General features: G+C 46.5%; 1 protein-coding gene across 1 annotated transcript; it reads left to right on the top strand.

Moving 5' to 3' along the window:
- Positions 1 to 7,344: 7,344 nt before the first annotated feature.
- On the top strand, positions 7,345 to 15,970 carry LOC139259573 (interferon-induced protein with tetratricopeptide repeats 5-like). Its single transcript, XM_070875069.1, has 2 exons — positions 7,345 to 7,413; positions 13,572 to 15,970. The coding sequence occupies exons 1-2, from the start codon at positions 7,409 to 7,411 to the stop codon at positions 15,022 to 15,024; spliced, it is 1,458 nt and encodes a 485-aa protein (XP_070731170.1). The 5' UTR covers positions 7,345 to 7,408; the 3' UTR covers positions 15,025 to 15,970.

Genomic DNA, 15,970 nt, shown 5'->3' with positions numbered 1-15,970 from the left:
AGATGTGGAGAAATTTCTTCACTTGACACAAAAGGCATCAAGGGGCATGGGGAGAAAGCGAGAATATGGTGTTGAGATAGAGGATCAGCCATGATCATATTGAATGGTGGTGCAGGCTGGAAGGGCCGAATGGCCTACTATTGCTCCTATTTTCTCAATAGAGGCATGACAGGGCAGCTCAGTCCCGTGGTATGCACACTCTGCCATGTGGGAACTCCAGGACACTTCCCGTGTCCTGGACAAACACATGTGTAGGAAGTGTCGTCAGCTGGAGGAGCTCGAGCTCCGGGTTTTGGAGCTTGAGTAGCAACGGGCATCACTGCGGTGCATCCGTTAGGCTGAGAACTTCGGGAATAGCATGTTTCAGGAGATGGTCACTCAGCACCCTAGGAGTGAGCAGCCAGGGAGGAAATGGGTGACTGCCAGACAGAACAGGAGGACCAGGCATGTAGTGCAGGACTCTCCTGTGTGCATCTCGCTTTCCAATCTGGGTTCTGTTCTGAGTACTGGTGAGGGCGATGGCTCCTCTGGGTTCCAGAGCAAAGTACACAGCACCACGGGTGGCTCAGCTGTACAGGGGGGAGAAAGGAGAGAGGGAGAGTAATAGTAGTAGAGGATTCGATCATTACAGGAGCAGAGAGGCATTTCTGCGGCTGCAGGCGGGACTCCAGGATAAAGTGTTGCCTCCCTGTAGCCAGAGTTAAGGATGTCTCTGAGCGACTGCAGAACATTCTGAGAGGGGAGGGTGTAAGTATTTCTAAATCTGGTTCCCCATTATACACAGTTCTTTGACTTCAGGATTTATAAAGAACAAAATACACACGGCTCAGGGTTTTGGATCAACGAAGATTTGTTCGTTTATTGAACATACACACAATTACTGCCCAGTATAAATCCCTACGATTTTTATTGGACGGATTAACCCCAAAATACAAACCCCTATGAAAGGGTAATTTGCATCAGCACATGATTTGACTGGAAACGTACAATCACCAATTCCCCGGCTGTCTGCTGAGGTTGACTGTAGGCCCAGATCTTAGTTGCAGCTTGAGTCCCGAAGACACACTGCTGTCTGTTGCTGTTTCGATACTGTTCCTGTACTGGCTTTCCCCTCGGAAATGGCTCTTCTTTATACCAAAGACCAACTTGCAACCTCAAAACAGATTTCCTTTCCCTCCTGTGAAGACAATGGCAGCATCAAATGTGTGAATGTCTCTCGCAGGGAATTCTGGTGGCTAATTGTCCCTCATTTAGGGTCATTGTCCATGATTACTCTGGCCACCGCCTGTCTGTCGTGTGAAGTCCTTTCTGACAATATAACCTTCCCAAGGTGACTTCATTGTTGGTTTCCAGTCGCATTCTTATTCAAATGGTTCAGGGCCCAGTCTCGGCCTGCACTGATACCAGCCTTTCTGGGACCATGGTCTAAGGTACGCCTCTTTAACAATGTAACCCCTGAAGGTAAATGAATATGTGAATGGTCCTGTATCTTTTCAGACAGAAACCATTGAAGGTGTGAATGTCTCTCTTCTGGTGCTATTGTCTGTGTTGATTAGATGAAATGGCAGTTAGCCTGCATCATTGTCTCTGATGGTGTCTCATGGTTTTGCTGCAATGTTAGAATTAACCCTTTGCTGCCCAACTCTTTTTGTGGGCTGTAATGCAGTTCTGAGTTTTTATATTTAATAGTCCAATTTTTACCGTTGTGGGGTGAGGGGGGAGTAACGGAGCCTACAAGGGTGAACAGCCAGAGGTCATGGTCCATATTGGTAAATGATAAACCCAGCAATTACAGGCCAGTGAGTTTAACCCCGGTAGTGTGAAGCTTTGAGAAACAGTGATCAGGGACAAAATGAACAGTCACTTGGATAAGTGTGGATTAATTAAAGATAGCCAGCATGGATTTGTTAAAGGCAAATAGTGTTTCATTAACTTGATTAAGTTTTTTGATGAGGTGACAGAGAGCGTTGATGAGGGTAATGCGATTTCCAAAAGGCGTTCGACAAACTGGCTCAAAATAGACTTGCCAGGAGCGTTGAAGCCCATGGAATAAAAGGGGCAGTGGCAGCATGGTTACAAAATTCGCGAAGGGACAGGAAACAGATTCCATAAAATTGCCACTCGTCCTGATTGGGGGCGGTAAACTTCTGGGGCTGGGACTCCTTGTGCCCGGCTCGGGAGTCCCACCCGGGGTGTGGAATTTGGCCCTTCCGCCCCTCAACAGAGGTGGAGCGCCATTGGAGATTGTTCGTGTCCGTGGAGGGGCGCTCCCGGGGCAGTAGGATGGCCCTGACTTCGGAGCCCAGCGCACTGCTGGCAGCATCAGCGTCTCATGTCTGCTCCGTTAGCACTGATGTGGCAGAATGTCCCTCAGGTTCAATTAAAGGGGAGGGCTGCTGTGTGCTCTGCAGTCCCGTTGGTGGCTGCCACTGGGCCAACAGGGACACCCTCGACTGGGCCAACAGTGCGGCTCTCATAACAGAGCGGCGGGCTGCAGGATTGCGGTTCTGTCGAGGCGAGGACCACCATTGTCGGGCTGACAGGGAGTCGGGTAACAGAAAAATAAAGCGGCCCACGGCGCAAACGGCCTCCCCATTCGGGTGTAGTGTCGGCGGTGGATGTCCGCGGGTTCGCAACTCGTGAAGCTGGCGGTGATATCGGCCGACGCCATCCTCGCCGCCCGCTGAGTATTTTCCTCCGCCGGGCGCAAAGGGGTCAGCGCGGGGTGGTGACGGGTCCGTGTGCACGCCGATGGTATCATCGTCGTGAATGCGCCAGCCCGGGGCACAAATCGTGGGGTGCGGCGTTAACGGTACAACACCCCCAAAACCTCCGGGGCAATTTCCACGGGGGCACTATCGTCCTCTTCCCCCGGGCGATAACCTCGTTGCGTCCCATTAGTGTCCATTAGCGCGAATGGAGCTATAAAAATGGTCAATTTGGCCCTCAGAGATTAGTGGTTAACGGTTGTTTTTAGGACTGGAGGTAGGTACACAGTGCTGTTCCCCGGGGATCACTTCTGCGACCACTGCTTTTCTTGATATATAATAATGACGTGGACATGGATGCACAGGGCACAATTTCAAAATTTGCAGATGAGACAAAATTTGGAAGTATAGTGAACAGTGAGCAGGAGAGTGATCGATTTCAGCAAGTCATAGACGGGCTGGTGAAATGGGCGGACACGATGCAGATGAAATTTAATGCAGAAAAGTGTGAAGTGATACATTTTGGTCGCAAGAATGAGGAAAGGACATATAAACTAAATGGTACAATCCGAAACAGGGTGAATGAATAGTGGGTATGTGTGCACAAATTGTTGAAGGTGGCAGGGCAGGATGAGAAAGCAGTTACAAAGGCTTATGGGATCCTGGGCTTCATAAATAAAGGTAGAGAGTACAAAAGTGTGTAAATTATGATGAACGTGTATAAAACACTGGTGTGGCCCCAACTGGGGCATTGTGTCCAATTTTGGGCACCACACATTACGAAGGATGTGAAGGCCTTAGAGAAGCTGCAGAAAAAATGAACAAGAATGATTCCAGGAATGAGGAACTTCAGTTATGTTGGTCAACTGGAGAAGCTGGGGCTTTCTCCTTGGAGCAGAGAAGATGGAGATGGAGCTTTGATAGAGGTGTTCAAAATAATGAGGGGTCTGGACAAAGTAGCTAGAGAGAGAAACTGTTCCCATAGGCAGAAGAGTCAAGAACCAGAGGAATCAGATTCAACGTGATTGGCAAAAGAACCAAAGGTGATGTAAGAAAAAATGTTTGTACGCAGCGAGTGGTTGGGTTCTGAATGCACTGCCTGAAAGGGTGGTGGAGGCAGACTCAATCTTATCTTTCAAAAGGGAATTGGATAAGTATCTGAAGGAAAAACAAATTGACGGTTATACCGGGAAAGGGCAGGGGAGTGGGACTACCTGAGAGTCGCCACAGGCTCGACGGGCTGAATGGCCTTCTTCCATGCTGTAACCATTCTATGGTTCAATGAATTCAGGCATAGACTGGGTGGTAAATGACAGGAGTTAATGTGAAGAGTCGAGGATTTGTCTGGTGCCTTTGGTTCGTATCCCTGTCAGGGTATATATATATATTTTTTTTATTCGTTCATGGGATGTGGGCGTTGATGGCAAGGCCAGCATTTATTGCCCATCACTACTTGCTCTTGAGCAGGTTATTGTGAGCCACCATTGTGAACCACCGCAGACCCTATGATGAAGGTGCTCCCACAGTGGTTAGGGCGTGAGTTCCAGGATTTTGACCCAGCAATGATGAAGGAACGGCGATATATTTCCAAGTCAGGATGGCGTGTAACTTGGAGATGATGGTGTTCCCATGTACCTGCTGCCCTTGTCTTTCTAGATGGTTGGGGGCGCGTGTTTGGGAGGTGCTGCCAAAGAAGCCTTGGCGAGTTGCTGCAGTGCATCTTGTAGATGGTACACACTGCAGCCACGGTGAGCTAGTGGTGGAGGGAGTGAATGTTTAAGGTGATGGAAGGGCTGCCAATGAAGCAGGCTGCTTTGTCCTGGATGGTGTCAAGCTTCTTAAGTGTTTTTGCACAGAGTCCGCTCCGTCGAGCAGGATGAGACGTGTTCGCGTTTCTTCTTCCAAAAGGTACACAGCGGGAGCTCTGTGATCACCAGCGACGTCTTCGCAGCCTGACATGCTGAGGATCAGCAAATCCTTCTCTGCCGGGCTGTACAACGTCAAGCCCACAGACCGCGCGGCCTCGCAGTCTTTCCTGTCGTCTATCTCAGAGGTCTTAGACCACAGCGAGCGGGAGAGTCTCGATCACCCACTAACTCTGGACGAGCTGACAAAGGCCGTCCCGTCCCTCATGATGAGTAAAACTCCCGGAAGCGACGGTTTAGCGGTCTAGTTGTATTCGGCTCTGTGGGACTGGATAGGCCCAGGCCTGCTGGAAGTGTACGGGGGTATGCTTCTGGCTGGCAGCATGTCAGAATCAATGAGGAAAGGCATCATCACCCTCATCTACAAGCAGAAGTGGGAGAGGGAGGAAATCAAAAACTGGCGGCCATTTCGCTGCTCAATGTGGTCGACAAGATCCTGTCAAAGGTCATCGCAAACAGGGTCAAGTCTGCTCGGGAGCTGGTGATCCGGCAGGAAGATCTCTGATAGCCTCGCGCTACTCAGGGATACGATCGCCTACGTGCGGGACAGGAGGGTGGACACCTGTTTAATCAGCTTGCCTTTGACAGGATATCGCACACGTACCTGATGGACGTGCTCTCCAAATGGGGTTTGGGGAGGGTATCCGCAATTGGATCCAACTGCTCTACACAGACATCAGTAGCACAGTTCTAATCAATGGGCGGGAAACTGGAAGCTTTCCAATCAGGTCTGGAGTCAGGCAAGGCTGTCCCCTCTCCTCTGTCTTGTTTGTGTGTTGTATCGAGCCCATTGCCGAGTCCATCAGGAAGGATGCGGGCATTAGGCGGGTGACAATCCCAGGCAGCGGAGGCGTTCAGGTCAAGACCTCCCTGTACATGGACGACGTCACCATCTTTTGCTCGGATCCGCAGTCAGTCCGCGGATTGCTCACAATCTGTGACCAGTTTGAACTGGCCTCGGGGGCGAAGGTCAGTCGCAGCAAAAGCGAGGCCATGTTCTTTGGAAGCTGGTCTGACCGATCCTTTATTCCCTTCACCGTGAAGTCAGATTACCTGAAGGTGTTGGGAATATGGTTCGGAGCGGACGGGTCGTGCGTGAAAAACTGGAAGGAGCGTATCGCTAAAGCCAAACATAAACTGGGATGGTGAAAGCTGTGCTCACTTTCCATTGCAGGAAAGAACCTGGTCACGAGGAGTGAGGAGCTCTCGGTGTTGTACGTGGTGCAGGTCTGCCCCATACCCCACTCCTGTGCCGTGGCAGTCACCCGAGTCATCTTCCATTTCATCTGGAGATCGAAAATGGACCGTGTCCGCAGAGACATGATGTACAAATCTCTAGACAAGGAGGGAAAGGACGTTCCAAACGTGGCCCTCATCCTGATGGCCACCTTTGTGTGCGGCTGCATTAAGCTGTGCATTGACCCTTCGTACGCAAACACCAAGTGTCAGTACGTGCTGAGATTCTATCTGTCCCCGGTGTTGCGAAGGATGGGTCTGGCCAGGCTGCCACGGAACGCTCCGACCAGTTGGACCATGCCTCAGCACCTGTCCTTCGTGGAAAGGTTTTCAAGAAAAACACCTTTGACCACAAGGCCATAAAGCAGTGGTCAGCACGCAAGGTCCTGGACGCCCTACAAAAGAAGGAGATGATGGATCCTGTCGGACGGTTCCCCGAGCAGGCTGTCGAACTCGTTTGGCAGAATGTCTCATCGGCAGAGCTTTCATACAAGCACCAAGACATAGCTTGGTTGACGGTGAGATGGGCCCTACCCGTCAGGTCCTTCATACACAGCCGGGGTTTCAGAGACACGGCACTCTAGCCCTGAGCCGGCTGTGGTGCGGACGAGACTGACATCCATCTCTTTCGGGATTGCCCCTTTGCAAGGCAGGTCTGGAAGGAGATGCAGTGGTAGCTGTCGAGGTTCATCGCAAGCAGCTCCGTAACACAGGACTCTGTGCTCTACGGACTGTTCCCCGGGACACACACCGAGACAGACATCATCTGCTGCTGGAGAGCCATTAACTCGGTGAAAGACGCACTTTGGTCTTCCCAAAACTTGCTGGTCTTCCAGAGCAAGGAGATGTCCACGGCCAAGTGTTACAGACTGGCCCAATCCAAGATCCAGGAGTACGTACTGAGGGTCACACTAAAGATTGGTGCAGTTGCCGCAAAGACATGATGGAGAAGAGGCACAGTTTAAGGCCCTTCCGCCACGGTAAACCCAGGGTATGAAATCAGACCCCCCTCGGGCTGTACTTGTTAATCTGCTTGTATACACAGAGCACCATGTGCTGAAAAACACCTGTGTTGTGCCATGTATAATGAAAGTCTCTGCACTCTTTAGTAACTTGTAAAAAAATGTAAATGTATCCCCATCCGTTCCATGTACTGTTTTTTCTGCATAGTGCTACATGTAACGTGATTGGTGATCGGTATTGAAATGTATCCTGGAATCAAACAGGTTCGACCTTTTGGGCCAAGTGGTCTTTTTCAGTTGCTGAACCGGCCTATGTTTATAATAGGCTCCATGGGGTTCTGTGTCAGCACACAATGTTACTGTGTGACACCAGAATTTCCTGAACAGGAATGTTGCTTCTGAGTTTCCATTTCTCGGTTTAGTTTCTATTCACTTTCAGGAAATGATTCATAGCGATTAATGACTGAACGGTATAAATGAGCTGAAAAACAACATTCCAAACATTCGGTCAACTCACCATTGGAAGGACAGTTGGAGCTGACGAAAAAATTCAACACATTGTCCATCGATCAGCATTATGAGGTAAAGATCATTATAATAACTTCTGTATTTAATTTTACATGTAGACTATCGATCAAGGAACTAGTTTTCAGAAATAAAGTAGCTTACATTACAAAGCAGTTGAAATGCAGAGAGCTGGGATTAGTGGCTCACAGTGAGACACACAGATAAGGGAACACTGCTGCACCAAGACTGGTGATAGTCAGTAAACATGAGGCAAAAGGCAGACCTGTTCATAGGATTATAACTCAAACAACAATTTACATTATTTTTGACTTGGCTCTGTTGAAAGTACAAAGTTAAACTTGAATATTATACTGTCGTGGAAAGGCGTATTCTGTAAGTGCCCTCAGGTCATATCCAGAGTTTGAAGAAAGAAAGTTTCACTTTGTGTTCCATGGGAATCTAGAAGGGATCTACTAATGTAAAATAGTGATTTCCAGCACTTTCATATATCCAAACTAAAGCAACCTGAACTATAAAGCAAAGGGAGAGTACAGCATGGACTGGGATGGGGGGATGGACACAGCATGAAATGCAGGAGGAGAGTGCCAGCTTAAAGTGTGTAGGAGAAGGAAAAGTGCTGACTTACATTGAGAATGTGGGCGGGGGAGAAGAGTGCTGACATGAACTGGGGGAAAGGACAGGTGCAGCAGTTTGAACGGAGCAGCAAAGGGAGGAAAGCCACCATGAACTGGGGCAGGGGTAAGAATGACAGCTTGGATTGTGGGGGGAGGGAGACGAGAGCCAACAGGAACAAGAGGCAGGCGGAGTAGAGTGCAAGGAGAAGCTGGAATGGCTGGGGGATGAAATGTATCGACGTGAGTTTAACAGCAAGGAAGAAAGAATTTGTGTTGATGTAACACCTTATCACACCTCTCAGAAATGTCCCAAAGTAGTTCACATTCAGTGAATTATTTTGCAGTGTAGTCAGTTGTTTTGTCGGGAAATGTGACAGCTCAGTTTGCACAATAACAACAACTGGCATTTATATAGCGCCTTTAACCTCGGAAAACATTCCAAGGCGCTTCACAGCAACGTAATCAGACAACAATGGACACCGAGGTAAAGAAGGAGATACTTAGAGGGTGGGGTAGATTTTAAGGAGATCTTAAAGGAGGAGAATGAGGTGGAGAGGTTCAGCGAGGGAATTCCAGAGTACCGGGCCTGTCTGGGCTGATGGCTCAGCCACCATCGGTGGGTGCAGTGGGGGATGGACACGAGCCCGAGTTAGAGGAACACAGAATTCACAGAGGATTATAGAACTGAAGGAGGTTACGGGGATACGGAGGGGTGAGGCTGTGAAGGGATTTGAACACCAGGATGAGAATTTTAAATGTGAGACATTGGTGGATCAGGACCCAATGTAGGTCAGCGAACACATGGATGGGTGAGCGGGACTGGTGCAGCTAGCAGAGTTTTAGATGGGCTGACATTTATGAAGGGTGGAAGTTGGGAATCCGGCCAGGAAAACATTGGAGTATCCGAGTCAGGTGGTGAAATTAAATGGATGAGCCAGGGGTGGATCAGGTGATTGGGTGGATGTAGACGGTCTTTGCGATGGAGAGGTTTTGGGCTCGGAAGCTCAGCACACAGCATGTTCCCAAAAATAGCAACAAGATGAAAGACCACCCAATCTGTTTCTGGTGGTGTTGCTCCAGGGAAGAATATTGGAAAATACAACTCCCTGCCTTTCTTCAAATAGTGCCATAGAATCCTTAATGTCCCCCTGAACCACTGGGACAGGCAGATGCTGCCTTGGTTTAACATCTTGCCTGGACGATGGTGTAGTGGAAGATTTGCAGCAGGGTAAGAGTCAATGCTGAAAATACCATTGTAATGGGCCTGCTTTTCAGTTTCTGCATGTTGGAGTGAGGAATGATCTAGGTCAGAGACAGCAGGGTCCCTGTGGAGGACCAGGTTAGAGATCCTATTTAGTAGTGAATTATTGGACTGCCAATGTGAGAGGGAGAGCGTTTTAGAATTAGCACTGACCTTTTTAGTGAGGTGAGTCCAATTGTGGAATGGAATACTAGAATGAGAAGGAGATGTAATTGGTGAACCAAGAGGCAGACCGAGTAGTTCAACCAATCCTACTGTTTGTTGCAGTAATTAATTCAAATTCGATCCGTGGTCAGGTACAGGAGGATGTGACTACGAGTGAGGAAGGTATGAGGACTCAGGATGGAGTGATGGAGGAGCATCAGCCCATGCTCTTTTCCAACAGGTTCGAGGCTCTTACTCCCTGTATGGACATGAGCAGGGACTGCAGGAAGAATGAGCAAACTGACTACAGCACCGTGGTACAGGGGGAGTAAAAGAAATGTTGTAGTGGTGGGGACAGTATCATTAGGGGGACAGATAAGGTTCACTGCAGCCAAGAGCGTGAGTCCCGAAGGCTGTGTTGCCGGCCCGGTGTCAGGGTTAATGACATCTCCTCAGGGCTGGAGAGGAATTTGGAGTGGGAGGGGGAAGATCCAGTTGTCATGGTCCACTTGGGTACCAACGACATAGATAGGACCAAGACAGAGGTTCTGCTGAGAGAGTATGAGCAGCTAGGGGCCAAATTAAAAAGCAGAACCACAAAGGTAATAATCTCTGGATTAGGAAAAGGGGAGGTGCAACGAGACCTGGGTGTCATGGTACGTCAGTCATTGAAAGTTGGCATGCAGGTACAGCAGGCGGTGGTATGTTGGCCTTCATAGCGAGGGGATTTGAGTACAGGGGCAGGGAGGTCTTACTGCAGTTGTACAGGGCCTTGGTGAGGCCTCACCTGGAATATTGTGTTCAGTTTTGGTCTCCTAATCTGAGGAAGGACGTTCTTGCTATTGAGGGAGTGCAACAAAGGTTCACCAGACTGATTCCAGGGATGGCAGGACTGACATATGAGGAGAGACTGGATCAACTGGGCCTGTATTCACTGGCATTTAGAAGATTGAGAGGGGATCTCATAGAAACATATAAAATTCTGACGGGATTGGACAGGTTAGATGCAGGAAGAATGTCCCCGATGTTGGGGAAGTCCAGAACCAGGGGTCACAGTCTAAGGATAAGGGGTAAGCCATTTAGGACTGAGATGAGGAGAAACTTCTTTACTCAGAGAGTTGTTAACCTGTAGAATTCCCTACCGCAGAGAGTTGTTGAGGCCAGTTCATTGGATATATTCAAGAGGGAGTTAGATATAGCCCTTACAATTAAAGGGATCAAGGGGTATGGAGAGAAAGCAGGAAAGGGGTACTGAGGTGAATGATCAGCCATGATCTTATTGAATGGTGGTGCAGGTTCGAAGGGCTGAATGGCCTACTCCTGCACTTATTTTCTATGTTTCTATGTTTCTATTCCTACCCGAGCCATGAGCAAATTTATATAGGGTAAATAAGATCAGCGAGTTAAACACGTGGCTCAAAGACTGGTATGGGAGAAATGGGTTTTGGTTCATGGGACACTGGCACCAGTACAGTGGTCAGAGGGAGCTGTTCCATTGGGACGGGCTCCACACTTAGACTGTGCTGGGACTAGGGTCCTGGCAAATCAAATAACTAGGGCTGTAGAGAGGGCTTGAAGCTGATTCGGGTGAGCGAAAATTTAAAAAGTCAAAGAATAAGGAAAAGGCAATAGATCAAAGTTGCACTGGGGGAAATGAAAACCAGAGAGTGCCAGGAAGGGACAGAATGCATAAACATAAAGGTGTATCAGAAAGTGGGGTCAAAGTTGGAAAAAATGGTAATTTAACAAAAGAGATGGGGTGATGGCATAAATAGATACAAATGCATATGATATGATAGCCATTTCAAAACCGTGGTTGCAAGGTGACCAAGACTGGGAACTAGATATTCAGGGGTATTTGACAATTCGGAAGGATAGACAGAAAGGAAAAAGCCGTAGAGTGGCTCTATTAATAAAGGCTGAGATCAGTGCATTAGTGAGAAACGATATTGGCACAGAAGATCAAGGTATTGAATCAGTTTAGGTGGAGAGAAGGAATAATAAGGAGAAAAAGTCGCTGGTGGGTGTAGTCTATAGGCCCCCTAACAGTAGCTACACTGTTGGATGCAGCATAAATCAAGAAATAATGGAGGCTTGTAATAAAGGAACGGCAATAATCATGGGTGATTTTAAAGTTCATATTGATTGGACAAAGCAAATTGGCCAGGGTAGCCTAGAGATAGAGTTCATAGAGTGTATCCAGGATGGTTTCCTTGAACAGTACATTGCGGAACCAACCAGGGAGCAGGCTATCTTAGTTCTGGTACTGTGTAATGAGACATGATTAATAAATGATCTCATAGTAAAGGATCCTCTAGGAATGAGTGACCATCAATCAATTGAATTTCAAATTCAGTTGGAGGGTGAGAAAGTTGGTTCTCAAACCAGAGTCCTTAGCATAAATAAAGGAGACTACAAAGGTATGAAGGCAGAGTTGGCTAAAGTGGACTGGGAAAATAGATTAAAGTATGGGACAGTTGATGAGCAGTGGCAGACATTTAAGGAGATATTTCATAACATGCAACAAAAATATATCCCAATGAGAAGGAAAGACTGTAAGAGAAGGGGTAACATCCGTGGCTAACTAAGGAAATAAGGAATGGGATCAAATTGAAAAGAAGGGCATACAATGTGGCCAAGATTAGTGGGAGGCCAGAGGACTGGGAAACTTTTAAAATCCAGCAAAGAAGGTCTAAAAAAATGATAAAGAGAGGGAAGATAGATTATGAAAGTAAAATAGCACGAAACATAAAAACAGATGGTAAGAGTTTCTACAGGACCATAAAAAGGAAAAGAATGGCTAAAGTAAATGTTGGTCCCCTAGAAGATGAGACGGGGGAATTAATAATGGAGAACAGGGAAATGGCAGAGACGTTGAACAAATATTTTGTATTGGTATTCAAGGTAGAAGACACTAAAAACATCCCAATATTGGATAATCAAGGGGCTATAGGGAGGGAGGAACTTAATACAATCACTATCACTAATGAAGTAGTACTTGGTAAAATAATGGGACTAAAGGCAGACAAGTCCCCTGGACCTGATAGCTTACAGCCTAGGGTCTTAAAAGAAGTGGGCAAAAATTTTGCAGATCGAGTATAATGTGGAAAAATGTGAGGTTATCCACTTTGGCAGAAAAAATGGAAAAGCAAATTATAATTTAAATGGAGAACAATTGCAAAGTGCTGCAGAACAGGGGGATCTGGGGGTCCTTGTGCATGAAACACAAAAAGTTAGTATGCAGATACAGCAAGTAATCAGGAAGGCAAATGGAATGTTGGCCTTTATTGCAGGGGGGATAGAGTATAAAAGCAGAGAAGTCCTGCTATGGATGTACAGGTATTGGTAAGGCCATACTTGGAGTACTGGAGTGCAATTTTGGTCTCCGTATTTAAGGAAGGATATACTTGCATTGGAGGTTGTTCAGAGAAGGTTCACTCGGTTGATTCTGGAGATGAGGGGGCTGACTTATGAAGAAAGGTTGAATAGGTCGGGCCTATACACATTGGAGTTCAGAAGAATGAGAGGTGATCATATCGAAACATGTAAGATCATGAGGGGGCTCGACAAGATGGATGCAGAGAGGATATTTTCACTCTTCGGGGAAACTAAAACTAGGGGACATAGTCTCAGAATAAGGGGCCGCCCATTTAAAACAGAGATGAGGAGGAATTTCTTCTCAGAGGGTTGGAAATCTATGGAATTCTCTACACCAGAGAGCTGTAGAGGCTGGGTCATTGAATATATTTAAGATGGAGATAGACAGATTTTTGAGCGATAAGAGAATAAAGGTTTATGGGCAGTTGGCAGGGAAGTGGAGCTGAGTCCATGATCAGATCAGCCATGATCTTATTAAATGTTGGAGCAGGCTCAAGGGGACAGGTGGCCTACTACTGCTCCTATTTGTTATGTTCTTGTATCATTGGGAGTGGAGGTGTTTGAGGTGATGCTGCACATTGGGTGAGAAGTCTAAATGGCCACGAGCTGGTACATCAGCCAGCATGAAGGAGACCAGTGTAAGTACAGCTGAGATTTGCAGTCATCCCTTTACCGTTAGCAGTGGTTTTTGCAGAGATTTCATGGTCAGTGGGTCCAGGAGTCGGGAGAAGGCTTTAGTTAAAGAAACCGGAGAGAGGGGAGGGGGTGACGCAGCCAGTCTGAGACGGGTTTTGATGAATTTTGTTCTCTTGCAGCAACACACAGAAGGATTTGTTGAAAGTGAGTCTCGATTGGCTTCAATGTCACTTCACATGGGGCCCACAGAAAGAAAACATTGACTTGGACGACATGAAGTATAGATTGCAAGATTCAATACAGGCTGGTGTGAAATATCAGGCCAGGTCTTACAACCACCTCGCTTTTGTAAACTGTCTGCAAGGCAACTGTGAAGAGGCAATTCAAAACTTAAAGGAAGCTGAAAAGATTCTGAGGGAGAACCATGAACATGAATTTGAAAGAAGAAGCATCATCACCTATGGAAACTATGCCTGGGTATATTATCACATGGGCCAACTGACAGAGGCCCAGTCCTACCTCGACAAGCTGGAGATGATCTGTAAACAATTTACTGATGGCTCTCGGTATACAGCACTGATACCTGAAGTATACGGGGAGAAGGGTTGGTCACTGTTGAAATCTTCCAGGAAATATTATGAAGAGGCAAAGGAATGTTTTGAGAAGGCTCTGGAGGAAGATCCTGATGACACTGAATGGAACGTTGGCTATGCGACTGTTCTGTTCCGTCTGGAAGGGTTTTCTAGTACCCCAGAGAGTGGTGACCGCAGCCAATCAGTGAAGCGGTTACAACGTGTGCTGGAACTTGATCCAGATGACTCTGTAGCCATGGTAATGTTGGCTCTAAAACTACAAGAGTTCAATCAAAAGGAGGAAGCACTGAAATTAGTTGAACAAGCATTGCAGAAGTCCCCTGATCTTCCATATGTAACTCGTTACGCAGCAAAATTTTACAGAAGAGAAGGAAATGTGGAAAAAGCTGTGGAGCTATTGAAGAAAGCATTAGAAATTAGCCCAAACTCTACCTTCATACACCACCAAATAGGTCTGTGTTACAGAAAAAAACTATTTCAACTGATCAAATATCCAGGCAGCAAAGACCCTCGCAATGCTGCTTTTCAACAGAAAGCTGAGTTGATCAAACTATGCAAGTACCATTTTGAAAAGGCATTTGAGCCCCGCCCATTAACATTTATTTGTGCACAACTGGATTTTGCAGAAATCTGTTCATTAAATGGAGAATATCTCAAAGCAGAGGAGATTTACAGTAATCTACTGAAATTAGATGATTTTCATCCTGATAATAAGCAGGCAGTATATGCGCAGTTTGGGTTATTTGAACTGCATCACAAAAGATCTGAATCAAATGCCATCAGCTATTTTCTGGAAGGACTTAAAATCCAACGTGACACAGTGGAATGGCAATTGTGTCGCGAAAACTTGAGAAAGATTGCAACAAAACAAATTGACAGGAATCCCAGAGACAGCAAGGCCTTTGGTGTTCTTGGGTTACTGCACCAGCTGGATGGGGAGAAGTGTGAAGCTATTGAGTGCTTTGAAAAGGCCTTGGAGTTTGATTGTGACAATGAAGAATATCTAAGTGCTCTTTGTGAATTACGCCTTTCTATCTAAATCAACGACGACTCTCCCAGCTAAAACTAAACACAGCGGGTAGAGTTTCTGCTTTGGGTGCAAATTGCACTTGAAGTTACGCTGGTTAGCTTACAGTTTAAGTTTCCACTAAATGCATTTGCTTAATTACAAACGTAAAATCTTCCAAGAACCAGTGCAGTCAGTCAGTGTAACAGAATATAATCAGTTATTTTTTGCATTAAAAATATTCATTGATATATTTAAGAGTGGCAATTGGTGCAGCTTTATTGATACAGCTGAAAATGGATGTAACCTGCAAAATTAAATATTTTTAGTCAGTCTTTCAGCTGTGCTTTACCTGATTTAAGGTGATGTAAATGGCTTTAAAATCTATACTGAACCAGTTATAAGTTTTATTGTTGTACACTAGTCAGACTTTTAATAATTTAAATATTTTTAAGATGTAAAACCTATTAAATTGTGCCTACTAGTGCCTGGGCACCTCAGAAAACCAGCTCAATTTGAAAACGCTCCTCGAAAGGTTGCAAATGGACGCAATGGGCGGAAACTCACCATCTTCGTTATTTCTATCTGGGGGTGTGACCAGTTTTGTGGGCGGCGCCAGCTTCGGGCAGAAAGCTTTTTAAACCAGGGCTAAAGATCCCGGAAATCTCGGTTGAAGCTTGACAGAACTTATGCTCGAGTTTCTGCGATCTTTTACACTGCTTCGGCCGATTTCACCCGGATTGTGCAATTTCCCTGCTACACGGGATGGCTGGTATCATGCCTGAAGAAAGATTAATTTCTCTCTCTCTCTGTGTAACGAGCCGCCCGCAGCTCCCTGATTTCCTGCCTCTTCAATGGAAGCGGTTAATTTCCACCACGGCTAAGGGATATAAAAATAAGTTAAAATGATGAAAAATAATAAAGCTTTATAGTTGCAGATACAGATTTCCCAATGAGAAATGTTAATTTGCTGTAATAT

The sequence above is a fragment of the Pristiophorus japonicus genome, chromosome 3, assembly GCF_044704955.1.
Source record: "Pristiophorus japonicus isolate sPriJap1 chromosome 3, sPriJap1.hap1, whole genome shotgun sequence".
Lineage (NCBI taxonomy): Eukaryota > Metazoa > Chordata > Chondrichthyes > Pristiophoridae > Pristiophorus > Pristiophorus japonicus.
The sequence above is the reverse complement of the archived record's forward strand: the minus strand, read 5'-3'. Positions and strand labels throughout refer to the sequence as shown.